Below are 12,615 nucleotides of genomic sequence, written 5' to 3' on the forward strand. Positions count from 1 at the left end.
ACTCTTCTTTTTCAGAACCACCTGAAATCGATATGAAGAACTTCCCAAGTCATACAGTATATGTTAGAGCTGGTTCAAACCTTAAAGTTGACATCCCAATTTCTGGAAAACCACTCCCCAAAGTGACCTTATCAAGAGATGGTGTCCCCCTGAAGGCAACCATGAGATTTAATACTGAAGTTACTGCTGAGAACCTGACCATCAACCTCAAAGAGAGTGTTGCTGCTGATGCTGGAAGATATGAGATCACTGCAGCCAATTCCAGTGGAACCACCAAGGCTTTCATTAACATCGTCGTGCTAGACAGGCCTGGTCCTCCAACTGGCCCTGTTGTTATCAGTGATATCACTGAAGAAAGCGTCACTCTCAAATGGGAGCCACCTAAGTATGATGGTGGAAGTCAAGTTACCAATTATATTGTCCTCAAGAGAGAAACAAGTACTGCAGTATGGACTGAAGTGTCTGCAACAGTTGCAAGAACCATGATTAAAGTCATGAAACTGACTACAGGAGAAGAATATCAATTCCGCATCAAGGCAGAAAATCGCTTTGGCATCAGTGACCACACAGATTCAGCATGTGTGATTGTCAAACTACCATACAGTAAGTTGCCAGACTGTACAAAGACCCCAGGTTTTCATTTACCATGAATGTTTTAAATGTCAGCATTAACTTATGGGATTTCTCTCTTTCGTAGCAACACCTGGGCCACCATCTACACCATGGGTCACTAATGTTACTCGAGAAAGCATCACTGTGGGCTGGCATGAACCAGTGTCTAACGGAGGCAGTGCAGTCATAGGCTATCACCTGGAAATGAAAGACAGAAACAGTATCTTATGGCAAAAAGTCAACAAAATGGTCATCCGCACAACTCACTTTAAAGTCACAACAATCAGTGCGGGACTTATTTATGAATTTAGAGTATATGCAGAAAATGCTGCTGGTATTGGAAAACCCAGTCATCCTTCTGAACCGGTCTTGGCCATTGATGCCTGTGGTATGTATTTGTCATGAAAAAGTCCATATGACAACTTAAAAATGTGCAAATCTTATTTCTGCAAAGGAAAATAGTATTGGCATAAGTGCCACTAATCTGCTTTCTATTATTATCACAGAACCCCCAAGAAATGTTCGTGTCACTGATATTTCAAAGAATTCTGTTAGCCTTTCATGGCAACAGCCAGCTTTCGATGGAGGAAGCAAGATTACAGGCTACATTGTTGAGAGACGTGATCTTCCAGATGGCAGATGGACAAAGGCCAGCTTCACCAATGTTATTGAGACTCAATTTGTTGTCTCTGGCTTGACTCAGAATTCCCAGTATGAATTCCGTGTCCTTGCTAAAAAAAAGTTGGGTCCATCAGCAATCCATCTGAGATTGTAGGCCCTATTACATGCATCGATTCTTACGGTAAGCCTTTTAAGAACAACAGCTAATCAACTCAGTATTTTTTTTTTCTTTCTTTTTCTGGTTCTAATCTATAACATAAATTTCACTATGTCCTTTATGTTTTTGGAAAAAAAATTATGAATAAGTTTTGAGTCTTAAGAAAATTCCTTTACCTTTCCAGATCTCCTTCTTAACTGTAAAAGGAAAGATATGAACTACAGATATACTTGTCTTGTTCCAGTTTTTAGTGGGAAGCTGTTTACAATAGCTTTTTCCCATTCAGTATGATACGGGTTTGTCTTCTATGGATTTTATTATGTTGAAAATTGTCCTTTATATATCCAAGAGCTTTCCAACTTCAACTGTTTATGATACTTTGATTGTATGGGTTGGTGCTTTTATTCTGTTTTAAATTATGGGTTAATAATTAAAACCATGACTGAGTCTCTAGAGAATATTGGTCTTAAATAAGTGTTAGGCTAAACAGAGACTTTGATGACAGAATTTGCAGCAGTTAGCATATCTGCGGTAATCTTCATGAATTCTCTTTTTTTCTTTCTAGCATCCCTAAGATCAGTCCATTTACGGAAAAGAAACCAAGGTTTAGAGTGCTTATATAACTTTCTCAAGGTCAAGCAGTTTATTAATGATGGCACAGGGAGTCAGACAGATTCCAGAGCCTTGGGTATATTGTTGTCAGTCCGAAATAAATATATTTCCATTCTGGAAAATAACTGGTACATTTGATTCAATGACAGTTTGAAAATTAAAATTTCATGAGTCACATATTCCATGACACTTTCTTTAGAAGTTCTCCATTTTCAACTTGAGCCACTACATTATCTGGGCAAAAGTATACACTTACATCCGAAGGCTAAAAATCCAGGGCTGCTCTTTATGTATCATGGATGCTGAGTCAGTATTTATGATACTATGAGACAAGCTAAACTTCATTCTGTTTTTCAGTAGTTCTAAGCAAACTGACAAAATCTGTACAGTGAGTATATCACCCTGAGTAGGGAACTCATATATGAAGGACCTGGCATGAACTGCCCACACCTGGAAACCAGTGAACTGGGAAGGGAAAAGGAAAAGACTAGGAGAAGGTTGTTAAAGGAAGAGGAAAGAGAACTAGAGTGAAAGAAAATGTATAGTGCATTGTCTTCAGTGATGTTCTGACTACCCTCTCCCACCTCTTCACTGGAATAAAACACCTAATAAATTTGAACATCCATTAAAAAGGCACTTAAGTCCCTGTGGAATTAATGTGGCATTGAGGGTACAGGACTTGCTCACAATCTTTTTTACCTATCTGAAATAGAAGAGTCACTATAAAATTTATGTTTAAAATTATAAGTAAGATTAGAACTACTCTGTGTGTGTGTGTGTATGTGTGTGTGTGTACAATAATGTCCTTATTTTGAGGTTGTCACAGCTATTTTTCATTCTTACAACATTTTAAATATTTCACATCTATTTTTCTTGTAGGTGGACCTGTAATTGATTTACCTCTAGAATATACAGAAACTGTCAAATACAGAGCAGGTACATCTGTAAAGCTCAGAGCTGGAATTTCTGGCAAACCTGCACCTACAATTGAGTGGTATAAAGATGATAAAGAATTACAAACCAATGCACTGGTATGTGTTGAAAATACCACTGACCTTGCATCAATACTCATCAAAGATGCCAATCGCCTCAATAGTGGAAGCTATGAATTAAAACTGAGGAATGCCATGGGCTCAGCCTCAGCCACCATTAGAGTGCAGATCCTTGGTAGGTGCTGAATATAGACCAGTGGCCAATTTGGCTTGTGTAAAGCTGAGAGATTTTAATTTAGTAAGTTTTTTACCAGTACTAAAAGTTTGTTTTGTTTTTCTTATTGACAGACAAACCAGGACCTCCAGGTGGACCCATTGAATTTAAAACTGTCACTGCTGAAAAAATAACCCTTCTCTGGCGGCCTCCAGCTGATGATGGTGGTGCCAAAATCACTCACTACATCGTGGAAAAGCGTGAGACGAGTCGCGTTGTGTGGTCTATGGTGTCTGAAAATCTGGAAGAATGCATCATCACAACCACTAAAATTATTAAAGGAAATGAATACATATTCCGAGTCCGTGCTGTGAATAAATATGGAATTGGCGAGTCATTGGAATCTGGTCCAGTCGTAGCCAAGAATGCATTTGGTGAGATGACTTCATTAGAAAATTGAAATTAAAAACTAAAAAAATCTACAATAAATTTTCTGCTAGACCATGAATATGTTTTCTTAAAATGATTTTCTTTTGTTTCACATCTTGTCTCATTATCATCCTTTTCACAAGGTGGAAAATGTAATAAATGAAACTACCATTCTTGGATAGAACTCAAAGACTGAAAAGTAGAATATATCAGTCATATTGATCCTCTGAACTATTTTTTTTTTCCTTTCTAAATAGTTACACCTGGACCACCAAGCATACCAGAAGTGACAAAGATTACCAAGAATTCAATGACTGTTGTCTGGAACAGGCCAATTGTAGATGGTGGTAGTGAAATAAGTGGCTATTTCCTTGAAAAAAGAGACAAAAAAAGTCTAGGATGGTTTAAAGTACTAAAGGAGACTATCCGTGACACCAGACAGAAAGTGACAGGACTCACAGAAAATAATGACTACCAATACCGAGTTTGTGCAATAAATGCTGCTGGACAGGGTCCATTCTCTGAACCATCTGACTTCTACAAAGCTGCTGACCCCATTGGTAGGTGCTCATACATACAGTATCTTTATTTGTGTCTTCTTTTATGTGAATAAATTGTACATGATTGTGTAATTACTGTATTGCGAATTGCCATTCCAGATCCTCCCGGGCCACCTGCTAAGATAAGAATTGCAGACTCAACTAAGTCATCCATTACTCTTGGTTGGAGTAAACCTGTCTATGACGGAGGCAGTGCTGTTACTGGGTATGTAGTCGAGATGAGACAAGGAGAGGAAGAGGAATGGACCGTAGTCTCTACCAAAGGAGAGGTCAGAACTACAGAATATGTGGTATCTAACCTGCAACATGGAGTCAATTACTACTTCCGAGTATCTGCTGTCAACTGTGCTGGACAAGGAGAACCTATTGAAATGACTGAACCTGCACAAGCTAAAGATATACTTGGTAGGTACCAACTGGTGTATTATGTTTTTTTTTTTTAAATCATTTTCCTGCTTTTAAAATTCACTGTATATGTCCATTTTGCATCTACAGAGGAACCAGAGATTGACCTGGATGTGGCTCTCAGAACCTCTGTTATAGCTAAAGCTGGTGAAGATGTACACGTGTTGATTCCCTTTAAAGGCAGACCTCCACCTACTGTCACATGGAGAAAAGATGAGAAGAATCTTGGCAGTGATGCCAGATACAACATTCAAAACACTGACTCATCTTCACTACTCACTATTCCTCAAGTTACCCGTAATGATACAGGCAAATATATTCTAACAATAGAAAATGGAGTAGGTCAACCAAAGTCCTCAACTGTGAGTGTTAAAGTGCTTGATACACCAGCTGCCTGCCAGAAACTACAAATGAAACATGTCTCTCGAGGAACAGTTACTTTGCTCTGGGATCCTCCTCTCATCGATGGAGGCTCTCCTATAATTAATTATGTCATTGAAAAGAGAGATGCCACCAAGAGAACATGGTCTATCGTATCACACAAATGTTCCAGTACAACCTTTAAAGTAACAGATTTGTCAGAGAAAACTCCATTCTTCTTCAGAGTTCTTGCAGAAAATGAAATTGGAATTGGGGAACCCTGTGAAACTACAGAGCCAGTAAAGGCTGCAGAAGTACCAGCTCCTATACGTGATCTTTCCATGAAAGATTCAACAAAAACATCTGTTATCCTAAGCTGGACCAAACCTGACTTTGATGGTGGTAGCGTCATCACAGATTACGTTGTGGAAAGGAAAGGTAAAGGTGAACAAACGTGGTCACATGCTGGCATAAGTAAATCATGTGAAATTGAAGTTGGCCAGCTTAAAGAGCAGTCAGTCCTGGAATTCAGAGTGTTTGCCAAAAATGAAAAAGGACTAAGTGACCCTGTCACTATTGGGCCAATTACAGTGAAAGAACTTGTCATAACACCTGAAGTTGACCTGTCAGAAATCCCTGGAGCACAAGTCACTGTAAGAATTGGGCATAATGTGCACCTTGAATTACCATATAAAGGAAAACCCAAACCATCTATCAGTTGGCTGAAAGATGGTTTGCCATTGAAAGAAAGCGAGTATGTTCGTTTCAGTAAAACTGAAAACAAAATTACTTTGAATATTAAAAATGCCAAGAAGGAGCATGGAGGAAAATACACCATTATTCTTGATAATGCAGTGTGTAGAAACTCATTCCCCATTACAGTCATCACCCTTGGCCCACCATCAAAGCCCAAAGGACCCATTCGATTTGATGAAATCAAGGCTGACAGTGTTATCATGTCATGGGATGTACCTGAAGATGATGGAGGAGGAGAAATTACTTGCTACAGTATTGAGAAGCGAGAAGCTTCACAAACTAATTGGAAGATGGTGTGTTCAAGTGTTGCCAGGACAACTTTCAAAGTTCCTAATCTAGTCAAAGATGCTGAATACCAATTTAGAGTTAGAGCAGAAAACAGATATGGAGTCAGCCAACCTCTCGTCTCAAATATTATTGTGGCAAAACACCAGTTCAGGATTCCTGGCCCCCCAGGAAAGCCAGTTATATACAATGTCACTTCAGACGGCATGTCACTAACTTGGGATGCTCCAGTCTATGATGGTGGTTCAGAAGTTACTGGATTCCATGTTGAAAAGAAAGAAAGAAATAGCATCCTTTGGCAAAGAGTTAATACATCACCAATATCTGGCAGAGAATACAGAGCTACTGGACTAATAGAAGGCCTGGATTATCAATTCCGTGTATATGCTGAAAATTCTGCTGGTCTAAGCACACCTAGTGATCCAAGCAAATTTACCTTAGCTGTTTCTCCAGTAGGTAAGTGACTATTATTTGAACATACTGAACTCAGTAATTGCATATACTAGTAACAATGGTTTTCTTCCACCTATTGCCTTGTCACATATTTTCTTATCACATAGAAAGCAAGGGGAATTGGGACCAGCAGTTGGCATAATGGCTATGTCACTGGATTCCCATGTAGTCAGCCGCGGTTCAAGTCCCGGACCTGGAGGCTTAAATTCACGCTGGGCATGTGTGCATGAGTGCCCAAAATCCTGAGAGGAGAATGAAAGAGAAGGGATTGTTGTGTGGTCATTCCTCCTGGGGGGTGATTTCTCACTTTCTGTCTCTCTGTCTCTCTGTCTTTCTGGCAAGCGCACACGCCCTATAGCAAAAACCTCTCCAAAAAATAAAAAGAAAGAAAGAAAGGGGAATTAATTTTAAATCAGTCTAATAAAGTAATTTAGGGATCTTTTTAAAGAGAATGAAAAAAGTTTAAATTAATGACTAAAATGAATTTAGAGGTTTTATTCATTTTGTATTTCTTCACTGAGCTGGTTATAGACATGATAATGAATTTAACTTCCTTATAATTTTTTAGACCCACCTGGTACTCCTGACTACATTGATGTCACCCGAGAAACTATCACACTTAAATGGAACCCACCACTGCGTGATGGAGGCAGTAAGATTGTAGCCTACAGCATTGAAAAACGGCAAGGGAGTGATCGGTGGGTTAGATGCAACTTTACTGACGTCACTGAATGTCAATACACAGTTACAGGGCTTAGTCCTGGAGATCGATTTGAGTTCAGAATCATTGCAAGAAATGCTGTTGGAACTATAAGCCCACCCTCACAGTCCTCTGGCATTATTATGACAAGAGATGAAAATGGTAAGCATTTACAACTAATTTCCAATTTAACTGTGAACAATCACATTAAAAAAATAATAATAAAAAAACATTGGGAGGTTGAGGGAAGCCTGGTATGAAAACAGAAGCCATTTCTTTCATACAGATGACCCAAGGTCACTATGTGAATGAAGTAGGTCTTTTCACTTATACAACAATAAAGAAAAAGGCCCTCAAGAATAACTGCCCATTTTCACTAAAATTATTATATTAAATACAACATATGTCCAGTGACATAATCGTCACCTTGCTTGAGTGCAGCTGATAGCCTCTTACAGGAACTTTTTTATATTTGCAGCAGTGTTAGGAATGAAATGATCTGTAAATATTTCCTGTTTCTTTTCACAAATGGCAATGAAAATTAGTAACTTGAAAGCTATAATAGGCAAATATTAACCCCATGGCCTAAGTTCTCGGTTATCAACCCTACTTTCAAAACAGCTTTTGGTAACACAGTGCAAGTCATTACCATTCTAGGTTTTATGAGATGGCATTAATGAAAAATAGCATTATGTGTGTCTTTATTAAGTCAGACTAATATACAGTATTTCTCTTTCCTCAATAGTCCCACCAACAGTAGAGTTTGGCCCTGAGTACTTTGATGGTCTCATTATTAAGTCTGGAGAGAGCCTTAGAATTAAAGCTTTGGTACAAGGACGACCAGTACCCCGAGTAACTTGGTTCAAAGATGGAGTAGAAATTGAAAAGAGGATGAATATGGAAATAACCGATGTCCTTGGATCTACCAGCCTCTTTGTTAGAGATGCTACTCGAGACCATCGTGGTGTATATACAGTGGAAGCCAAAAATGTATCTGGCTCTGCCAAAGCAGAAATTACAGTTAAAGTACAAGGTACTTTTTAAATAGCTTCTTAATGTTACAATTTATGGGACTTGGATTAGACAAATATCTAATTGTGTTTTAATAGACAGGGAAAAGAAGCTAACTTTGGAAACCTTTTCTTATAGATACACCAGGAAAAGTAGTTGGGCCAATAAGATTCACCAATATCACTGGCGAGAAGATGACTCTGTGGTGGGATGCTCCACTCAATGATGGCTGTGCTCCTGTAACTCACTACATTATAGAAAAACGGGAAACCAGCAGACTTGCTTGGGCACTAATTGAGGATAAATGTGAAGCGCACAGTTACACTGCCATTAAACTAATAAATGGCAATGAATACCAGTTCCGTGTTTCTGCAGTTAACAAGTTTGGTGTTGGCAGGCCACTTGATTCTGACCCAGTAGTTGCTCAGATACAATACAGTAAGTTTCGGTTTTTACTAAGTGGCACTATATCATAAGATTAACTGTCCAAACAAATGTCTCTAATTGGCTTTTTATCCCCTTATTTTGCAGCTATTCCTGATGCTCCTGGTATCCCAGAACCTAGCAACGTAACAGGCAACAGTATTACCCTGACATGGGCAAGGCCAGAATCAGATGGTGGCAATGAAATTCAGCATTACATCCTTGAAAGGAGAGAAAAGAAAAGCACAAGATGGGTAAAAGTGATCAGCAAACGGCCAATCTCTGAGACAAGATACAAAGTCACTGGTCTGACGGAAGGCAATGAATATGAATTCCACGTCATGGCTGAAAATGCTGCAGGAGTAGGACCTGCAAGTGGTATCTCAAGGCTAATTAAATGCAGAGAGCCCGTCAACCCACCAGGTGCTCCCACAGTGGTCAAAGTGACAGACACATCAAAGACTACTGTGAGCTTAGAATGGTCCAAGCCAGTCTTTGATGGTGGCTTGGAAATAATTGGGTATATTATTGAAATGTGCAAAGCTGACTTAGGAGACTGGCAGAAGGTGAATGCAGAGGCATGTGTGAAAACAAGATATACGGTCACTGATCTGCAAGCTGGTGAAGAATACAAATTCCGGGTTAGTGCTATCAATGGCGCTGGGAAAGGAGACAGCTGTGAAGTAACTGGCACAATTAAAGCAGTTGACCGATTAACAGCTCCTGAGTTAGACATTGATGCAAACTTCAAGCAGACTCACATTGTTAGGGCCGGAGCCAGTATTCGCCTCTTCATTGCCTACCAAGGTAGACCTACTCCTACAGCTGTGTGGAGCAAACCAGACTCTAACCTTAGCATTCGGGCTGATATCCATACAACAGACTCTTTCAGCACACTCACTGTGGAAAACTGTAACAGAAATGATGCAGGGAAATATACTCTAACTGTGGAAAACAACAGTGGTAGTAAGTCAATTACATTCACTGTAAAGGTGCTAGATTCTCCAGGTCCACCTGGTCCAATTACCTTCAAGGATGTGACCCGGGGCTCTGCTACACTGATGTGGGATGCCCCTCGCCTGGATGGTGGTGCCCGAATTCATCACTATATAGTAGAGAAACGAGAAGCAAGTCGCCGCAGCTGGCAGGTTGTCAGTGAAAAATGCACTCGTCAGATCTTCAAGGTCAATGACCTGGCAGAAGGTGTTCCATACTATTTCCGTGTTTCTGCAGAGAATGAGTACGGTGTTGGTGAGCCCTATGAAATGCCAGAACCAATTGTAGCCACAGAACAACCTGCTCCACCTAGGAGACTAGACATTGTTGACACTAGCAAATCATCTGCAGTCTTAGCATGGCTTAAACCTGACCATGATGGAGGCAGCCGGATCACTGGCTACTTGCTTGAAATGAGACAAAAAGGATCTGACTTCTGGGTTGAGGCTGGTCACACCAAACAGATGACTTTTACAGTGGAGCGCCTTGTTGAGAACACTGAATATGAGTTCCGTGTGAAGGCCAAGAATGATGCTGGCTATAGTGAACCCAGGGAAGCCTTCTCTTCTGTCATCATCAAAGAGCCTCAAATTGAACCTACTGCTGATCTGACTGGAATTACCAATCAGCTCATAACTTGCAAGGCAGGAAGCACATTTACAATTGATGTGCCAATCAGTGGTCGTCCTGCCCCTAAGGTAACATGGAAACTGGAAGAAATGAGACTTAAGGAGACTGATCGAATGAGTATCACAACAACAAAAGACAGAACCACTCTGTCTGTAAAGGACAGCATGAGAGGTGACTCCGGACGATACTTCTTGACCCTGGAAAATACAGCTGGTGTTAAAACATTTACCATCACAGTTGTTGTCATTGGAAGGCCAGGTCCAGTAACTGGCCCCATTGAGGTCTCATCTATCTCAGCTGAATCCTGTGTCCTGTCATGGGCTGAACCTAAAGATGATGGAGGTACTGACATTACTAATTACATAGTTGAAAAGCGTGAGTCAGGCACAACAGCTTGGCAGCTTGTTAACTCCAGTGTCAAACGCACTCAGATTAAAGTCACTCATCTCACAAAGTACATGGAATATTCTTTCCGCGTCAGTTCAGAGAACAGATTTGGTGTCAGCAAGCCTCTAGAATCAGCACCAATAACTGCTGAGCATCCATTTGGTAAGAAAAATAAAAATCATATTTCCAAATCTCTATTATTAAATATTCCCTTAATTTGATAAAAACTGTATTTATATTGGATACCTTTGTTTATATTTAGTCCCACCAAGTGCTCCTACAAGACCTGAAGTCTACTACGTATCTGCCAATGCCATGTCTATTCGTTGGGAAGAACCCTACCATGATGGTGGCAGTAAAATCATTGGCTACTGGGTTGAGAAGAAAGAACGTAACACCATTTTGTGGGTGAAAGAAAACAAAGTGCCATGCCTAGAGTGCAATTATAAAGTAACTGGCTTAGTAGAGGGACTCGAATACCAGTTCAGAACGTATGCACTCAATGCTGCAGGTGTCAGCAAGGCCAGCGAAGCCTCAAGACCAATGATGGCTCAAAACCCAGTTGGTATGTATCAGAATTTAAGGGTACATGTGTTAATATTGTTGATATTAGTATAACTCAAAGTTTATTTTTTACCCCTATGTTTGCTTCCTTTCAGATGCACCCGGCAGACCAGAGGTGACAGATGTCACAAGGTCAACAGTGTCACTGATTTGGTCCGCCCCAGTGTATGACGGAGGCAGCAAAGTGGTGGGCTACATCATAGAGCGGAAGCCAGTCAGTGAGGTTGGAGATGGACGTTGGCTGAAGTGCAACTACACCATTGTATCTGACAATTTCTTCACCGTGACTGCTCTCAGTGAAGGAGACACTTACGAATTCCGCATATTGGCCAAGAATGCGGCAGGTGTAATTAGCAAAGGGTCGGAATCCACAGGTCCTGTCACTTGCAGAGATGAATATGGTAAGAAATAGTCAATGTTCTCATTTTAAATTATCACAGTTTGGCACACCTGAATGGTATAAACAGTAGGACAACACTGTGACACTGGAGCCACATAGAAGGCCCCAGTTCAATTCCTGGACCAACCTAAATACATTGGGTGTTGCAATGTGTGCCTGTAATTCTAGCTAAATGAGGGGCTGGGGCAGGATTTTGACATAACAAGACTGTCCCCTCACCTCAAGAATCCCTCTCTCTCGCCTCTGTCTTGAAAAGTTATCACAATGTATGTGAAAATAAACTGCCAGATATTCATTCATATCTATTTTGCCTCTTTACAGCTCCACCCAAAGCTGAACTGGATGCCAGATTACAGGGTGATCTGGTTACTATCAGAGCAGGTTCCGATCTTGTTCTCGATGCCGCAGTTGGTGGCAAACCTGAACCCAAGATTATCTGGACCAAAGGAGAAAAGGAACTAGATCTCTGTGAAAAAGTCTCTTTGCAGTATACTGGCAAACGAGCCACTGCTGTGATCAAGTATTGTGACAGAAGTGACAGTGGAAAATATACTTTAACAGTGAAAAATGCCAGTGGAACCAAGGCCGTGTCTGTCATGGTCAAAGTACTTGGTAAGTATGTCAAATGTTCTTGCATTTTTACATTTTTCAAATGTGAACAGAAAAAAATAAAAAATGACTTTCATCATGGCTTGTCATTATGCTATTTCAGATTCCCCTGGCCCATGTGGAAAGCTCACTGTCAGCAGAGTAACTGAGGAGAAGTGCACTTTAGCCTGGAGCCTGCCTCAGGAAGATGGAGGAGCAGAAATAAGTCACTACATTGTAGAAAGACGTGAGACTAGCAGGCTCAACTGGGTGATTGTGGAAGGCGAATGCCCCACCCTGTCCTATGTCGTTACCAGACTCATCAAGAACAACGAATACACATTCAGAGTGAGGGCAGTAAACAAATATGGCCCAGGTGTGCCTGTTGAATCGGAGCCAATTGTCGCCAGAAACTCTTTCAGTGAGTATCAACACTTAAATAATTTGGTGATTGAAATGAAATAGGGTGGGGGATGGGAGAGAAGGGCAATCACGTCAGCAGTGATTTGGGACAATTCTG

At 40.5% G+C, this 12,615-nt stretch overlaps 1 protein-coding gene across 1 annotated transcript in view; it reads left to right on the forward strand.

The window, feature by feature from the left end:
• Window positions 1-12,615, forward strand: part of TTN (titin) — a 306,431-nt gene that overhangs the window by 270,684 nt on the left and 23,132 nt on the right. Inside the window, 17 exon segments of the mRNA XM_027773115.1 lie at window positions 16-603; window positions 698-1,000; window positions 1,119-1,349; window positions 1,352-1,414; window positions 2,882-3,169; window positions 3,283-3,582; window positions 3,835-4,137; window positions 4,237-4,542; window positions 4,633-6,399; window positions 6,965-7,258; window positions 7,842-8,129; window positions 8,246-8,545; window positions 8,639-10,705; window positions 10,806-11,108; window positions 11,203-11,508; window positions 11,829-12,119; window positions 12,220-12,516. Coding sequence (XP_027628916.1) covers window positions 16-603; window positions 698-1,000; window positions 1,119-1,349; window positions 1,352-1,414; window positions 2,882-3,169; window positions 3,283-3,582; window positions 3,835-4,137; window positions 4,237-4,542; window positions 4,633-6,399; window positions 6,965-7,258; window positions 7,842-8,129; window positions 8,246-8,545; window positions 8,639-10,705; window positions 10,806-11,108; window positions 11,203-11,508; window positions 11,829-12,119; window positions 12,220-12,516 — 8,295 coding nt within the window.

The sequence above is a fragment of the Tupaia chinensis genome, unplaced genomic scaffold, assembly GCF_000334495.1.
Source record: "Tupaia chinensis unplaced genomic scaffold, TupChi_1.0 Scaffold000322_1, whole genome shotgun sequence".
NCBI classification, from domain to species: Eukaryota; Metazoa; Chordata; class Mammalia; order Scandentia; family Tupaiidae; genus Tupaia; species Tupaia belangeri.